A 15,271-nucleotide genomic window follows, 5' to 3' on the forward strand; every position below is an offset into this window, starting at 1 on the left:
AAAGGGATAGTTCACTAGTTCAAGTTAATCACTTTTAACTCACCCACAATTGGTTGCAAACCATATAAGTTTGCATATTCTGTTGAACACAAATAACATATTTGTAATAATGCTGAAAACCTGTAACCATCGACATCCATAGGAAAATCAAATACTATGGAAGTCAAATACTGGTTTATAGCATTCTTCAAAACATCTTCTTTTGTGTTTAACAAAAGTAAGACTGAAAAAAAAAAAAGAAACCCTCAAAGAATTTGTAATGCTTTTAATGGACGGTCCCTCTGGGTCTCTGCTAAAAATATTGGTGGCATGTGAAACTATCTCAATAAAAGTTCCAAAACACAGTAAATATAATGGACTTGATAGATAAAAGCCATTAATGATAAAACCATTTAGGTGGAAACCAACAGATACTGTTTTTTAACTGGACATTTGTTGCTCCTTCCCAACCTTACCATCTCTCCATATATTTACATTACAGCCAGATGAGAAACAGCTACATTAAAAGTCTAGCAGAGATGCTCTATGCAATTAATAAAGACGTTATTGTTCTCAAAATATGCGGAGCTCCTCAAGAATGGAAGTCAAGTGATGTTGTGTTTATACTGTTTCGAACTGCGCGCGACGCTGTTTGGCGAATGTAAACATCAGCAATGAAGACCTTGAACTTGACAGTCAAGTGAGCAAACAAGTCACGCACACACACATCTACAAGTGAGCATAAAGTATTGAAAAGTTCCTACTTTTGGCCGGCGGCTTGGTGGCCAGCGCTGCGATGTGTTTCTGCAGGCTGGTAAGTTTATTCTCCAGCGCTCCGGAGCGGTAGCAGATGGAGGCGAGCTCTCCTTCCAGCTCCTCCAGGATGCTCACTGACTGCCGGGATAAATCCGACAGCTGCCGGAGCACCGCGCACAGAGTCAAGCCGCACACATCCACCAGATCCGTCAGCACCGCGCCGCGACTCCGGCTCACATCTTTCGGGACTATGGTCCTCTTGCAGAAGGGCATCTTTTCTGCTGTGTTCAGCGGTGGTCAACTCCCTTTAAAAGTGCGCGTTTCGCCAACGCCGAGCACTGTTGGCGGAGACTCTTGCTCGGGATTGCGCGTACAGTGGAGGCATTTTATGCATTGTAATTGATTGTCCACTGTGAGGAGCTCTGCGGTTCACACTGCAAAATCACAAACTCTCACAAGAACTGCGCCTGAGAGAAAGACCTCACCCACTCGTGCAACAAGACCCTATGAGCGCTATCTTTCACCAAAACTCAGCTATGCGTTCAGAACGCCGACTAGTTCTGCGCATGCTCGCAAAGTATGTGTTAAAAGTTATTCCTGATAGACTGAGAACAATGAAAGTGATGCAGAAATCATTCCTCCAGTGACTACTCTAACCTTGCTTTTGGCCATCCCTGAATAAACATCTGGTCCAGTGTGTGTGTGTGTATGTATGTGCACGCTCCCCCACCCTAAACCAGAACTTGGCTCACCTAGATGTTTTGTTCATCCAGTCTTTCCACACTGGACAGCGAGAGAGGGTGTACAGTCAAACTGATGATGAGAAGGAGAAAGAGATTCAGAGTCCTCCATGTTCCACAGTCTTATCTTTATCAGACATGTTTCTCCAAGGCTTCACGTGAAAACATATCTGGTATGGGGAATTGATTGGAAACATCTGGGCCTTGTTTTGCCTGACTGTATGACTGTCTTCATTGTTCCCGGTTCCCCACCCTGCTCCACATGGCCCGTGTGCATGACAGGAACCACTCCTGGTGGACCTTTTCTTCACGGTAACCCTCCTCCCCCTCTCTTTTCACTGAAAAGGCCACTTTCTGCTCTTGTGTTCCTGCTTGCTTTTCATGACTCTTGCGATAGACTGTTTCTGCCAAGTCTGATTTGAGGGAGTGAGGTGGTCTGGCAAGACTCAGATTTCATTTTTATAATAGTATGTTTTTGTGAAAACAGGTCCATGGAGCAGCCAGACTCATACATTATGATGGAGGACCAGATACCATAGTGATGAGTGAGGAATGCTTAGTCCCTTTTTAAATCTAGGATCGCTGCAGCGGAATGAACCGCCAACTTATCTAGCATATGTTTTATGCAGCGGATGCCCATCTCTGGGCAACATCCATGAACACTCATTCACACTCAAACACTAAGGACAATTTAGCCTACCCAATTCACCTGTACCTCATGTCTTTGGACTGTTGGAAGCCAGAGCAAACCCACACGAATGCAGGGGAACATGCAAACTCCATACAGAAACGCCAACTGACCCAGCCGAGGTTTGAACCAGTGACCTTATCGCTGTAAGACAACAGCACTACCTACTGCGCCACTGCGTCACCTACACAACAGTCAATTTAGTTTATTTAATTCACCAATAGTGAATTACTTATAGGAAAAGTAAAACCAAATATGAAACCTGAAGTCAAAATTATTAGATGAAAAGTGAAACCAGGCAAAAATAATCATTATTTTAACAAATGTTTTCATTGGTGGCCGCAAAGGGAATCTGCGCCTGCAGAAATACACAGTAAAACTACTTTATTTCCTTAGCCTAAATGTGTGTAAATATTAGGGATGCAATCAGCCAAAGATCGGGATCTGCCTATAATCACATGACTTGATTGGTACTCGCAATCTGGCCAACCTCATGAACCGATTGCATGTGCTTGTTTATGAGTTTACAAGCAGAGGAAAAGGAACACATGAGGAGGTAAATAATGTGTGGAGGCGTGAGTGATTGATGAGCTCATCAAAATATATACAGATGCTGTGTGACCTGTTTATAGTCTATTGGTGCAATTATTTTAATAGTTTTTTTTCATGAATATTTAATAATGTAACTTCTTGTTAAATACTTATTGCAATAAGCAGTAGTTTATAGGCACACTTCCATTTAGTAAAAAAGTAATGGATTTATAGGTGTGCGTTTATAGGTCTTCTTTCATCATTTGCAGTGTTTCCAAATTGCATTGTTTGTCATTTTTATTACCAATATTTATATCTGTGTTATACTCATTTCTGTAAAACTGCTTCCCAGTGTGGTCTTCTGCTGCTGTAGCCCATCTGCCCCAAGGTTGGAAATGTTGTGCATTCAGAGATGCTCTTCTGCATATCTCGGTTGTAATGAGGGGTTTATGAGTTACTGTTGTCTTTCTATCAGCTCAAACCAGTCTAGCCATCCTCCTCTGAACTCTGGCATCAACAAGGCATTTGCACCCACAGAGCTGCCGCAGACTGGATATTTTCTTTTTTTCAGACCATTCTCTTTAAAACCTAGAGATAGTAGTACATGAAAATCCCAGTAGATCAGCAGTTTCTGAAATACTCAGACCAGCCCGTCTGGCACCAACAATAATGCCACGTTCACAGTCACTTAAATCCCCTTTCTTCCTTATTCTGATGCTCGATTTGAACTGCCGCAGATCGTCTTGATCATGTCAATTGGTTGATTAGAAAGTTGAGTTAATGAGCAGTTGGACAGGTGTACCTAATAAAGTGGCCAGTTAGTGTATATTGTAAACCTTAAATATAAGAAAATTATTGATTTTTTTTATTCCTGTGTCAATTTTTCAGGTACTACATTTTAAAAAATCCTATAGCATAAATCTGCAGAATTTTTCACTAAATTCTGCACAGAAATAGTAAAAAAGTCTGTGGGCTAGTCCTTGGTTGTAAATTACCTTTATTTCGGATAGTAATTGAATAGCAAAAAGTTAGGATAAGAGTAGGATTTGAAAGAAATTATACAGAAAGATCTATAAGAGTTGAAAAATGCAAAAATTCATGACATAATTTCAATATAAAAGTTTTCTATTAAGTAATTACCTCATTTTTACATTTTGGCAGGTTTAACATCATAACACAACAAAACAATTTTCACTTGTGATATAATAATTTTAACTTCTGTCATTATTATGACTCAAATTTGTTTTGTTATGCAGCAAAAATGGGCGTCCCTAAATGAAACGTTGATAGACGAAGAAGTTCACCGGAATCGGAAGGTGGGCGAGTGCTTTAACATGCAGCAGAATGTACAAACTCAAGGACAGTCGAGTGTGTGTGTGTTTAGTTTGTATTGCGTTCTGGCAGACAGATCCTGCAATGTGTGTTGAGGTGAGCCGTGCTGAGCTGCTGTGGACCAGCAGGCCAAAGGCTGCAGGAGGAACAGGCTGAAGCTCAGCAGGACCCATATGGCCTTCTGGAGATGAGCCTCCGCTATGAGGCTCAGGAGGAAAACATACACACAGGTGTGTTCCAACCTGATCACACCACACAAATGCAAAAGCAGAAGCTCTTTACAAATATTCACTCTAGTTCATAAACACCCACTCCGACAAACATGGCCAGAGCTGAGACATATAGCTGATGATAACAGACAACTATCCAGCTCACTTGAAAACTTTAATAAACAGCATTATAGTCAAAGAGAAAGTTGCATCCGTTTGTAAAGCTTTCCTAACTGCATTTTGGACATGTTTTGTTCAGGCTTGGAAATACTTTGCGTGTATGTCTTGTGTCTGAAAGCACTGGCAGTGACTTTGAAAGCAGCGTGTGTGTGCATAAAGGCACCTCATGATGCAGCACAGTGACAGCTTTGATCACAACTAAATTGTTCGACTCTGTAATACTACATTCTAAATAGGAATTACATCTAAAGTTGTATTTAAAATATGCATTTATTTTTATTTTTAACATTCTGTCATTGTTTACTCACTCTTTACTCTTTTCAAACCAATTTGAGTTTTTTTTTTAGACATTTTAAAGAATGTTGGAAATCTGTAACCACTGAATTTTTAAGCTAGTATTTTTCAAAAACTCTTTAAACAGGGTTCATACACATTTTTACTACTAAAATTCCAAGACTTTTGCAGAACTTTCAAATACATTTTCATGACATTGTTTCCTGTAATGTCTACATACATAATGAGAAAACAATGACATTTAAATTTATTACAGCATTTCATAAAACACGCAACAATCTATGCTGTTTAAATTAGTTTTTATATCTATGTAAAATGGATTTTAATATTGCTTACACTACACTAACAATGTTAGAGCAAGGTTTTGGCCGAGAACAAAAAAGTAGTAAGGACAACTAACCTATATTAAAGTTAGGGCTTCACAATATATTGTTTCACCATCGATATTGTAATGTGTGTATTTGCAATAGTCACATGGCAGGATATGCAATGTTAAGATTATAGTTTAATATAGAGTTTATTAATAATGGAGTAAAAGTGTATCATCTGCATGCATTTTTGAAGAGATAGGTCACCTAAAAATTACACCCTTCACTTGTTTCAAATATTTCTGAGCTTTTTTGTTTTTTAAATGAACATAAAAGAATATAATTAAATAACTCTGATAGTGTTGAAACAAGTGAAGAGAGTAATTAGTGAGTACATTTTAATCTTTGAGTAAACTGTCCCTTTAAGGCAGGGGTGGCAAACTCAGTCCTGGAGGGCCAGTGTCCTGCATAGTTTAGCTGCAACTCTAATCAAACTCACCTGCTTATAGATTTCTAGTGATCTTGAAGACACTGATTGGGATGTTCAGGTGTTTTTGATTAGCGTTGGAGCTAAACTTTGCAGAACACTGGCCTTACAGGACCGAGTTTTCCCACTCCTGCTTTAGGCCCGTGACTGTGTGAACATCTCAATTTCAAATTTTAAAACATCCGGTTTTTGTAACTTTAATAAATAATATACAATGAATATGCAGTGTTGATTATTCAATATCCGTACCTGTATATGGAATACCTGAAAACTATAATTCACTTTTATCTCACTCTACAAAATCTCCCAATCAATCGTAATAACCTGTTAATCATCTGGTAAAACTGTATTCAATTTGCAATATGTATCACAGAAATACAAATACTGTAATGTCAGATTTTTCCAATATTGTGCAGGCCTAATTTAAGTATACACGACTACTTTTTATGAATTTTCCAACATTTTGTGGGTTTTTCTGTTTTTCAGGCCTGAAAAATGCCATGTCAAAATTCCATGACTTTTCCAGGTTTACCATGACCATATGAACCATGTTAAAATATATTTGTGTGCAACAAAACAAAAAGGTTTTAATATGTGAAGAGTAAGTAAATGATAACAGAATTTTAATTTTTTGGGTGAACTATCCCTTTAAATAAAGTCACATTAAATCCACTGAAATCTTGGGGCTGTTTTAAAGTGCAAAGAATGTCCACCAAGCTTTCAGATGCCATTATTATTTGAACTCGGGGGTCACCAAACTTGTTTCTTGAGGGCCGGTGTCCTGCAGAGATTAGCTTCAACCTTAATCAAACACACCTGAACAAGCTAATCAAGCTCTTACTAGGTATACTTTAAGCGTCCAGTCAGACGTGTTAAGTTTAGACAAGCTGGGGCTAAACTCTGCAGGGACACCGGCCCTTCAGAACAGAGATTGGTGACCCATTTTAGCTCAACAGTTGAGAATGAAGCTCTCAGGATTGTGGGATATCAAAGGTCAGCTCAGGCCTCATCAACACACCTGGTCCTACTGAAGATCTCGAACACATCAATATTACAGACAGCTGTGTTGAAGCTGAACTGGAGCTGAACTCTGTAGTAACAGCCATATATATAAATAATAAACATAACTAAAGATGTGAGATTTATACCCTAATACACTGCAGACTATTTTAAATTAGCAGGTGTCTTATGGAACCTAGAGGTCACATGATCACACCAACTTCATGTTTTATTCAAAACGGCTTACAAACCATTTGTGACCCCAGTGACAAGTTTCCTTTGTTGCTATACTACCTTACACCGCTAGATGCCAGTAGAAGTACAAACAACAGCTAACTTAAACTAATTAACACATCTTAGAGACGTTTAACCCAAAATAAGACAACTTTCTCCTACTGAGCGCTCAAATAAATCAAAGGGTATGGTTTGGTAATATTTACTTTCATACTATTGAAGTATTTTAAAAAGTTTGGACATAATTTTTTTTCTTAATTGAAGCAAGTTTAATTAATGCTAAAATACTGCCAGCATAAGGACTAATACCCACACTAATTGCTCTTGCACAACCCTTATCTTTTAGTGCTGTATTTGGCCAGAATCTTCAAATGATAATGAAGACAGAGCAGCACCAAGAGCTTCATTTTTTTAATTACTAATTTAGTTTGATACTTAAGACCTGTCCTGCACCTCAATATAAACTGTATGAATCAGACAAAATTCAGCAATTGTGAACTTTCAAATTAAGATTCAAGAGCAGCAATACTTCACAATCATCACTGCACCAATAAAAGGTGTAAAAGTCCGGTCAGCAAAAAATGTGCAAGTTACAACTAGGCCCAAATCTGCAGTTTTTAGCCCATCATTGAGTTTATGCATTTACGTGGGTAAATTTATATTTATTTAGTTTTTAAAATGAATTTCACCAACATTATTGATATATTGATTGTAGTATTAAATGCTCGTATGATTTACAATAGTTTGTAAAAGTAGTATTTTCTGTCTTTTGGTAGATGAGACTTGCTGTTTACCACACAAGTGGATCTAATTGCATTTGCATTGTAAACCCTAAATAAGTTAAAAACGCTTTATTTGTGCCATAAATTATAATCCTAAAATCATTTTGCAAAACCTACAATTATTTTTACAAAATTTTCCGCAAAATTGCTAAAAATGTTCTGCAATTCTGTCTGACTCTTGTTTTGACCAAAAAGACCATGCAAAATGTTGGCAGAATTCAATTCCTGGCATGCTCGTATTCAACAAGAATCTATTCATCAACACTGGTACATCATCTCAATATAGTAAAGCAAAGAAAAATAAAATAAAAATCATAAATCAGCCTATTCCCTTGGCCTCAATCACAGATCTGAAGTAATATGGATTAAAGTGGTGTTATGTGGATTTAGTGTGCATTAAGGGCAATGTGCTAAGCCACATAAACAAACCTAAATCACTAGTAGAGAGATATATATAAACCCTAAATATACAAGAATGGCATTTCAAAAATCTCCCAATGATATGCAAATAACAATGTTAATGAAAAAATAAATACTTCTGGGTCAAATTAAAGAGTTGAGACCCTCATTGTTATAGCTAGACTTCTTTGAACAAAAGACACTATTCAGAGAATTTTGTAAATAGTTTTGTTTTATTTGAAACCAAGGTGTGCTAGTCCTGTTGACTTAGCTGCTGCTCTGTTTGGCAGCCAGTCTCTTGTCTCTCTCCTCAGCAATGGTCAGGCGGACACCCTTTCCACGGGGCAGGGACACCCATGGCTTGTTGCCCTGATGACAGAGACAATGTATTAGTACCATAAAACTTGAACTTTCGAAATATGCAAATAAGCAAACTGCTTAAACAACATCTCTTGACATACGAGTAAGGGTGCAAACACAGCCATTTATGGAAGACTTGAACCAAACATTCAAGTTTGTCATGAGGGCATTTTTATAAACGGCATACAACGCTGTTCTCACCTTGCCAATGACAAAAATGTTGGAGAGCCTGGTGGCAAAGCTGTTGCCAATGCTGTCTTTAACGTGCACGACGTCGAAAGAGCCAGGGTGCTTCTCTCTGTTGGTGATCACACCAATACGCCCTAAGTTAGCACCTCCGGTCACCATGCACATGTTGCCTATTCACAAACAGAAAAAGTGATGTGCAACTCAAATACAAGAACAACAGTTTCCACTCAATTTTAAAACCATGAGCTGACCAACCTGTCTCAAACTTGATGAAGTCTGTAATTTTGCCTGTGTCCAGGTCAATGCGGATGGTGTCGTTGACCTTGATCAAAGGATCAGGGTAACGGATGGTGCGGGCATCGTGGGTCACCAGGTGTGGGATTCCCTTTGTGCCGATGAGGATTTTCCTCACTTTGCACAACTTGTACTAAAACAGAAAATCGACACAGTCAAGTCAAAAGATCTGCAGGTTCAAGAAGTGATTTAATCTAGTCTGACTTCAATACACTACACAAGGGTCCCACTCCAAGTTACATTCCCTGACTAAAAAGCTTAATTCTCATGACCTATAATGATAAGTCATCTGCTGTGTTGAACAGCGCTCCAGAACTGTGATTCTGTGAATGGATTAAATGCAAAAGTTAAGCAAAAGGCTCAAAGCAGCTTCCTTTTTTATTTCTGCAGATTGTCCTGTGAATTGAGGCCAGCCAGGACACAGCTCATTATTTCTGTACTACCAGCAATCTGTTGATACCTTGAGTTGTCACATGGGACAGTGCTTCTTAAGTGTGTGACCACCTTTACATGCATAACGTGACATTACAGCGTGCATTCAGTCAAATTCTATCTGAACAAGGCTGCTCTTTGAATCGATTGCTAAAATGTGAAATTACCATGTTTTCTCTGATATTATTGTTAAAGAGATTAGCGCTTTAGTAAAAGGTAAAAACACTCAGTGCTCCCTTTATATAACATTAAGACATAACTGTATATTTTCAGATGGCAATAATCTGAAATATCAGAAAAACAAAAAGTAGAACACAAAAATTTGACTGGTTGAGCACTGTGCTGACAAAAAAAAAGCTTCAAAGTATTTTAACAGGTGGTTGATGAAGGAAATGAATAAAATAGCAATAAAAATGGCCCAACTATAACCAAGCAAAACATGTGAAACAACGTTAAAAACAAGATTTAGAAATAATACATTTTGATAAATGGCAAGTTTGAGTTTATTGCATTACATTTGCAACACTCTGCTATTTTATGGCAAGATGATAAATAGGACGTGAAATGAAAATGACAAACAAATTCCGTAACTTGGACCAATTGAAATCCTGACTTTTAAATGTCTGGAATAAACTTTATAAACTTCAGGACATTCCAGAAAACACCATGACCCATGGGAACCTGGATCACAGAAGATCATTAAGCTCACCTTGGCCTCCTCATTGGTGATGCGGTGAACTGTAAAGCGTCCCTTGACATCATAGATCAGCCTGAAGTTCTCTCCAGTCTTCTCGATGCTGACCACATCTAAAAAAAGAAAACACAATGCATTTGATTAACACATAAGCATCATATTGTCACCTCAGCTCATGTTTGTTTTCAAACTGCATCTTTATGAACAGCCTGCCTCATCACCAGAGCTCGAAAATCAGTCACAGCAGATTAATATCCTGTTGGCACCAAGTAAGTATGGGTGCACAGTGGAAACGCTATGTGAAAGTGTGTTATAACACTGAGGGATTAGTCACTCTGTGACGTTTGCCATTCAACCATCTGGTAAGCTACAGCTCACAAGCTCAATTGAGTGCCAGTGCAGATACCAGAAGCACTGTTGTTTTATTATACTGAACCCAGTAAACTCAAACCATTTGACTGATATTTCTGGTAATAAAATAAATTGCATGGCTCAGTCAAACTAGAAATCTCCTTAGAATAGCATTTAGGTTAAATGTAAAAAGACTGTGCTTCATTTAACTGAGGATTGCAAACAAATCATTGCTTGCTGGTGTTGCCCGTCTCAATAAGTAGTTCAGCAAAATTGTAGTGTTCTTATCACCTTGTAATCTTATTTTCTGTACGTTACTATGCAACAAGCCAAAACTAAATCCAGTCTAAGTGCAGATGGTGTAAACTGGGAAAACATGTTTAAGAACCTACAATTTATGACGACCTTTTGACCTGTTGTGGTTTGTGTACCATCATAACAGCAAAAAACACTTAAAAGATGGCAACATATGACAAGCTATCTTGTGTCAACAGACATTCAGGCAAGCCAACTGAATGTTTCCAGCTGAAATCAAAAACAATCTCAACTCCATCATTGTTGAAATAATTTTTAAAAGTAATATTAAAAAAAAAAAAAAAAAAAAAAAAACTTGCCTGCAGTGACTCAGTAACTTCAGTAATGTGATATTTTGTTACTAATAAAATATAATTTTTTTATTATCCATTTACTTGCGCTCCAGTGGTTCCAAACCTTTATAAGACTCTCATTGTTAAACAACATTTGATAAAAAAACAGTAACCATTGACTTATATAATAGTATTTGGCAGACAATAGTTACAGATTTTCAGCTTTCAAAGTACCAAACAGGTTCGAAATTAGCAAAAGCTGAGTAAATGACTATTTTCAGTAAAGGACAAGTTATCACTTTAGAAAAGCAGTGCTAGATTTTGTTATTTGTGCTTGAAACTAAACAGACCTTCATGAAATCGCATGGACGACGCATGAAAAGTCAACATTCTGCATTTAATTTTTTTAAATTCATTTTCAGGGTACTAAACTATTTGTGCAAGCGAGTACTAAATGTTCACATTTAATCTAGAATTGTTTATGGATCAAAAACATTTGCATTCACTCAAAAAACAAACTCAAAAAAAGAGAAAAGCTGTCAGTCAATAAATGTGAAGTAACTAGTGATGCTTTTCTAAAAATGTTACTTGAAAAAAGTAATTCTGCAACTCTAGTGTTGAGGGTAGTGCATTACAAGTAACTAGTTTATTTTGATAGGAGTATTTAAATAAACATGACGTAAAAGCTTCTGTTCTCAATCACAGGCTCATTTTTAATCATTTATTAAAGAATTCACAGGCACATATGGTGGATTAAGGTTTTTTCTTTTTACAAAGACAACAGATGGAGACAACTGCTTCACTTTTGCTGTTAAATATCACAAAGCAGAAGTGCTTTTTCCTGGCAGTGGAGGCTACTAAAACATTCCTGCACCTGGATAGGCAAATATGTTAGATTTGAAAATACAACTACTATTAATATGAACAAGAAATGAACCATCACCTTCTGTATTTTCCTTAACTCAAGCTTTTCTCCAAATTAACGAACCAAAACTGGGTGTCATCCTGATTAGGGATGAGAGGACATACAGACCAGTTTAAGTTTGCTACGAGCTTTTGAGCGAATTTTAATCTGTGCTTCACTGATGATTACAAATTGGCGATTTGCACAAACAAATATATAAATTAGATAAGATTTTTAGCTGTAATATATGTTTTACACAATATCAGTGGCTATCTCTCTGCAACCCTCACATGGTCGCACATTGAAGCCAAGCAGGGCTGTGCCCTGTCAGTGCCAGAATTGGAGACCACGAGAAAGCTAGGTTGTTGCCAAAAGTGGTTAGTGAGATCAACAGAGGGCGCTCAACCTGTGGTCTGTGTGGGTCCTAACACTCCAGTATATTGATGGGGACTCTATACTGCTCAGCGAGTGCCGTCTTTTGGATGAGACGTTAAACTGAGGTCCTGACTTTGAGGTTGTTAAAAATCCTCAGATGTCCTTCGAAAAAGAGTAGGGGTTTAACCCCAGCATCCTGGCCAAATTTACCCACTGGCCTGTCCATCATGGCCTCATAACCATCCCGATATCATAATTGACCTCATCACTCTGTCTCCTCTCCACCAATCAGCTGGTGTGTGGTGTGGCGCATAAAGGCTGCCATCACGTCATCCATGTGTGTGCTGCACAGTGGTGGTAAATGGTTAGATCATAGGTACAATTAGGTACAGCCTGATGCTTTTGTTTAAAGCACCACCAACACTGCATGTGAAACTGAGCGCACATGTCCTTGCTTTAAAACAAATCATCATAATTTACAGTAAATTTTCCCGTTGCATGTGCTGTTAGAGTTGGGCAGCACTTAGATTGAAATTTTCCAAACATTCTGGACAGAAAACTGCAAAATACTCTAAGATACTACATTTAAGTCCAGCTTTATTTGAATATTCATATTGATACACCTGAGCCGATATAATCATTCCTCTTATTGAAACAACATCTTCTACACAGCAAGTCATTCAATTCACTGGAGATACCGAATCATAAACTGACAGTTGAGTGCAGCAGAACTCACCCATGAAGCCGGTGGGGTAGGTGATGTCAGTGCGGACCTTGCCATCGATCTTGATGAACCTCTGCATGCAGATCTTCTTGACCTCATCTCCAGTCAGAGCGTACTTGAGACGGTTCCTCAGGAAGATGATGAGGGGCAGGCACTCCCTCAGTTTGTGGGGACCAGTGGAGGGACGAGGAGCCTACAGAACCAAACATTTAAAAAAAACTAATAATCAACCCACTTTCATCAGATACATCGGAATTAGGTAAAAAGTAGAGGTTTTACTTTCCTAACCACCAGGCAATATAATAACACAGTGAACAATAAGGTTATTACATGTCATGTAGATACTTGAACGAGTCATAAGCCCAGCATGGCTTCTTATACATAACACTAAAACACATTTAAATCCCAGATGAGTGAATGTTTACTTAAACAGTGATGCATTCAGTGAAGTGCTGTTCACTTTTTTTTTACACGTAACGTTAAGCATAACTAAGCACACCTAACGTTATGGGGGGAAAACCCTTTACTTACGAACACTCCGGTGAGTTTGTCCAGCATCCAATGTTTAGGAGCTGCGACACGCTTCAGGTGCTTCTTCGGTCCTCGGGCCTGAACAACATAAACATCTGTCAGCTCAAAGTAAACACAAGTGCAGTCTGTAACGTTATACATTTGATAACATATAAATCCCAGCAGACCTCAAAGATAGTACGGCGAGGCCTTTAGCGTTAGCTTCTCCTTGCGACTTAAGAACTACTAAAGTTATGCCATTTTTAAATAAGCACTTATTGTATAAATCCAACTCTCTATTGAATAAATTGCATATAAGACCGCCGAACCATACTTAAAACGACATTTCACATGATCGAGAAGCGCGAGTCTGCTTTGCCGCTAGTGTCAGACAGCGGCGGAGCTAAGCGTTTTCCTTTAACATTTTAATCATCACATCTTCTCTTTTTCATCACAATGTGTGTGTTGTTCAACTTAGATGGGGTGAATGTGCAACATTTTGAGCTAATTGGGGAAAGCTGATCTTTTAAAACGTTGATGATTGTGGATTATTTAGGGAGGGTATCGTGAATGAAATGCACTCACCATGTTGGAGTCTGCGGAAAAGGACTAGCAACTTCCTGTCAGCGGAAGATAAGCTGAACTACCGGAGCCGAAGAAGGACAGTCGGAGTTTTCTCTATAAGCCGTACGAGCGCGTGCCATCAGGTGGCGAGGGCTGTAGTCACACTGCAAAAACAGCAGCGGTTCGGTCACTGCAAGTTTCTTTCAGTGGAAACAGCTCAGATTTACACATTTCAGTCTGGAACTACATTTAAATGGATGGTTCACGCAAAACGAAAATTCTGTCATCATTTAGGCCTACTGGCCCGTTCCTTGTGTCAAACCTATATGGGTTTCTTTATTTTGTTGTTGGATATGAAAGAAGATATTTTGAAAAATGTTGGAGACCTGTAACATCAATGTTCATAGTATTTGTTTTTCATTCTATGGAAGTCAATAATTACAGCTTTTCAAGCGTTCTTCAAAATAACTTCTTTTATTTACAACAGAAAAAAATTACGAAAATCATGAAGGTTTGCAATCAGTGAGTAAATCTGCATCTTCCCTTTAGATTAGATTAGATTATTAGCAGCAAGGGCAGGATATTGTTATAAAGTGCCATTATAGAAAAACTATGGTATAAAATACAAGCCATTTAGATTAGATTAGATTAGATTAGATTCAACTTTATTGTCATTACACATGTACAAGTACAATGCAACGAAATGCAGTTTAGGTCTAACCAGCAGTGCAATAGCAGCAAGTGCAGGAGACAGGAATAAGTTATAAAGTGCAGTTATAGAAAACTATGGTGATATTTACAGATGGATGTACTATGAACATTATATACAGGTTGGATAAGCTATGAACAGATTTACAATATATGAATATATGTGCAGGTTACTATTAATAATCAGTAGTGTGCAGATAAATAAACATGATTACAAGTGTATGTTACAATATATGAATATATGTGCAGGTTGCTATTAATAAACAGTAGTGTTCAGATAGATAAACATGATAACAAGTGTATATGTTACAATATATGAATATATGCACAGGGATAGATGAACATGATTACAGGTGTATATGTTACAATATATGAATATATGTACAGGTTGCTATTAATAATCAGTAGTATGCAGATAAATAAGCATGATTACAAGTGTATATGTATAGTGGGTGTGTACATAATTACAAATGTCCATATGCAGTGGGTATGTACAGTTCAATAAGTAAACAGTTCAATGTGGTGCAGTGAATGTGCAAATTTTAAACGTGCAAATGTTAAACAGTGCAGTTATTGCGAGGAGTTTAAGTTAGAGGAGAGTGGGGGGTGTATTGGGGGGGCAAAAGAGTCAGTGTGGGGCAGAGTTCAGGAGGGAGACAGC

General features: G+C 38.0%; 2 protein-coding genes across 4 annotated transcripts in view; both read right to left on the minus strand.

Moving 5' to 3' along the window:
* nhsl2 (NHS-like 2) overlaps positions 1-1,243 on the minus strand; it is a 145,409-nt gene extending 144,166 nt beyond the window's left edge. For both annotated transcript variants that reach the window (XM_087261756.1, XM_087261755.1), the window contains exon 1: positions 744-1,243. In XM_087261756.1, the coding sequence (XP_087117882.1) occupies positions 744-1,008 (265 nt within the window). In that variant the 5' untranslated portion in view covers positions 1,009-1,243. The remainder of the gene's footprint in view (positions 1-743) is intronic.
* A 6,889-nt stretch (positions 1,244-8,132) lies between these two features.
* Positions 8,133-13,946, minus strand: rps4x (ribosomal protein S4 X-linked). Of its 2 annotated transcripts, none has more exons than XM_087259167.1 (7): positions 13,527-13,946; positions 13,360-13,437; positions 12,841-13,021; positions 9,903-10,000; positions 8,723-8,894; positions 8,480-8,637; positions 8,133-8,287 (listed from the first exon to the last, which is right to left on the minus strand). In XM_087259167.1, the coding sequence occupies exons 2-7, from the start codon at positions 13,384-13,386 to the stop codon at positions 8,186-8,188; spliced, it is 738 nt and encodes a 245-aa protein (XP_087115293.1). In that variant the 5' UTR covers positions 13,387-13,437; positions 13,527-13,946; the 3' UTR covers positions 8,133-8,185.
* Between the last annotated feature and the right edge of the window lie 1,325 nt (positions 13,947-15,271).

Source organism: Danio rerio, chromosome 7, assembly GCF_052040795.2.
Source record: "Danio rerio strain M-AB ecotype USA chromosome 7, GRCz13ab, whole genome shotgun sequence".
NCBI lineage: Eukaryota > Metazoa > Chordata > Actinopteri > Cypriniformes > Danionidae > Danio > Danio rerio.

Bases quoted from the DNA above. Each gene is read 5' to 3' on its own strand.
- rps4x (XM_087259167.1), bottom strand. From the start codon at position 13,386: ATGCTGGACAAACTCACCGGAGTGTTC. The intron at 10,001-12,840 runs GTGAGTTCTGCT...TTCTTTTTTTAG, and splicing joins CTACCCCACCGGCTTCATGG to ATGTGGTCAGCATCGAGAAG. The intron at 8,895-9,902 runs GTGAGCTTAATG...TTTCTGTTTTAG, and splicing joins TCACCAATGAGGAGGCCAAG to TACAAGTTGTGCAAAGTGAG.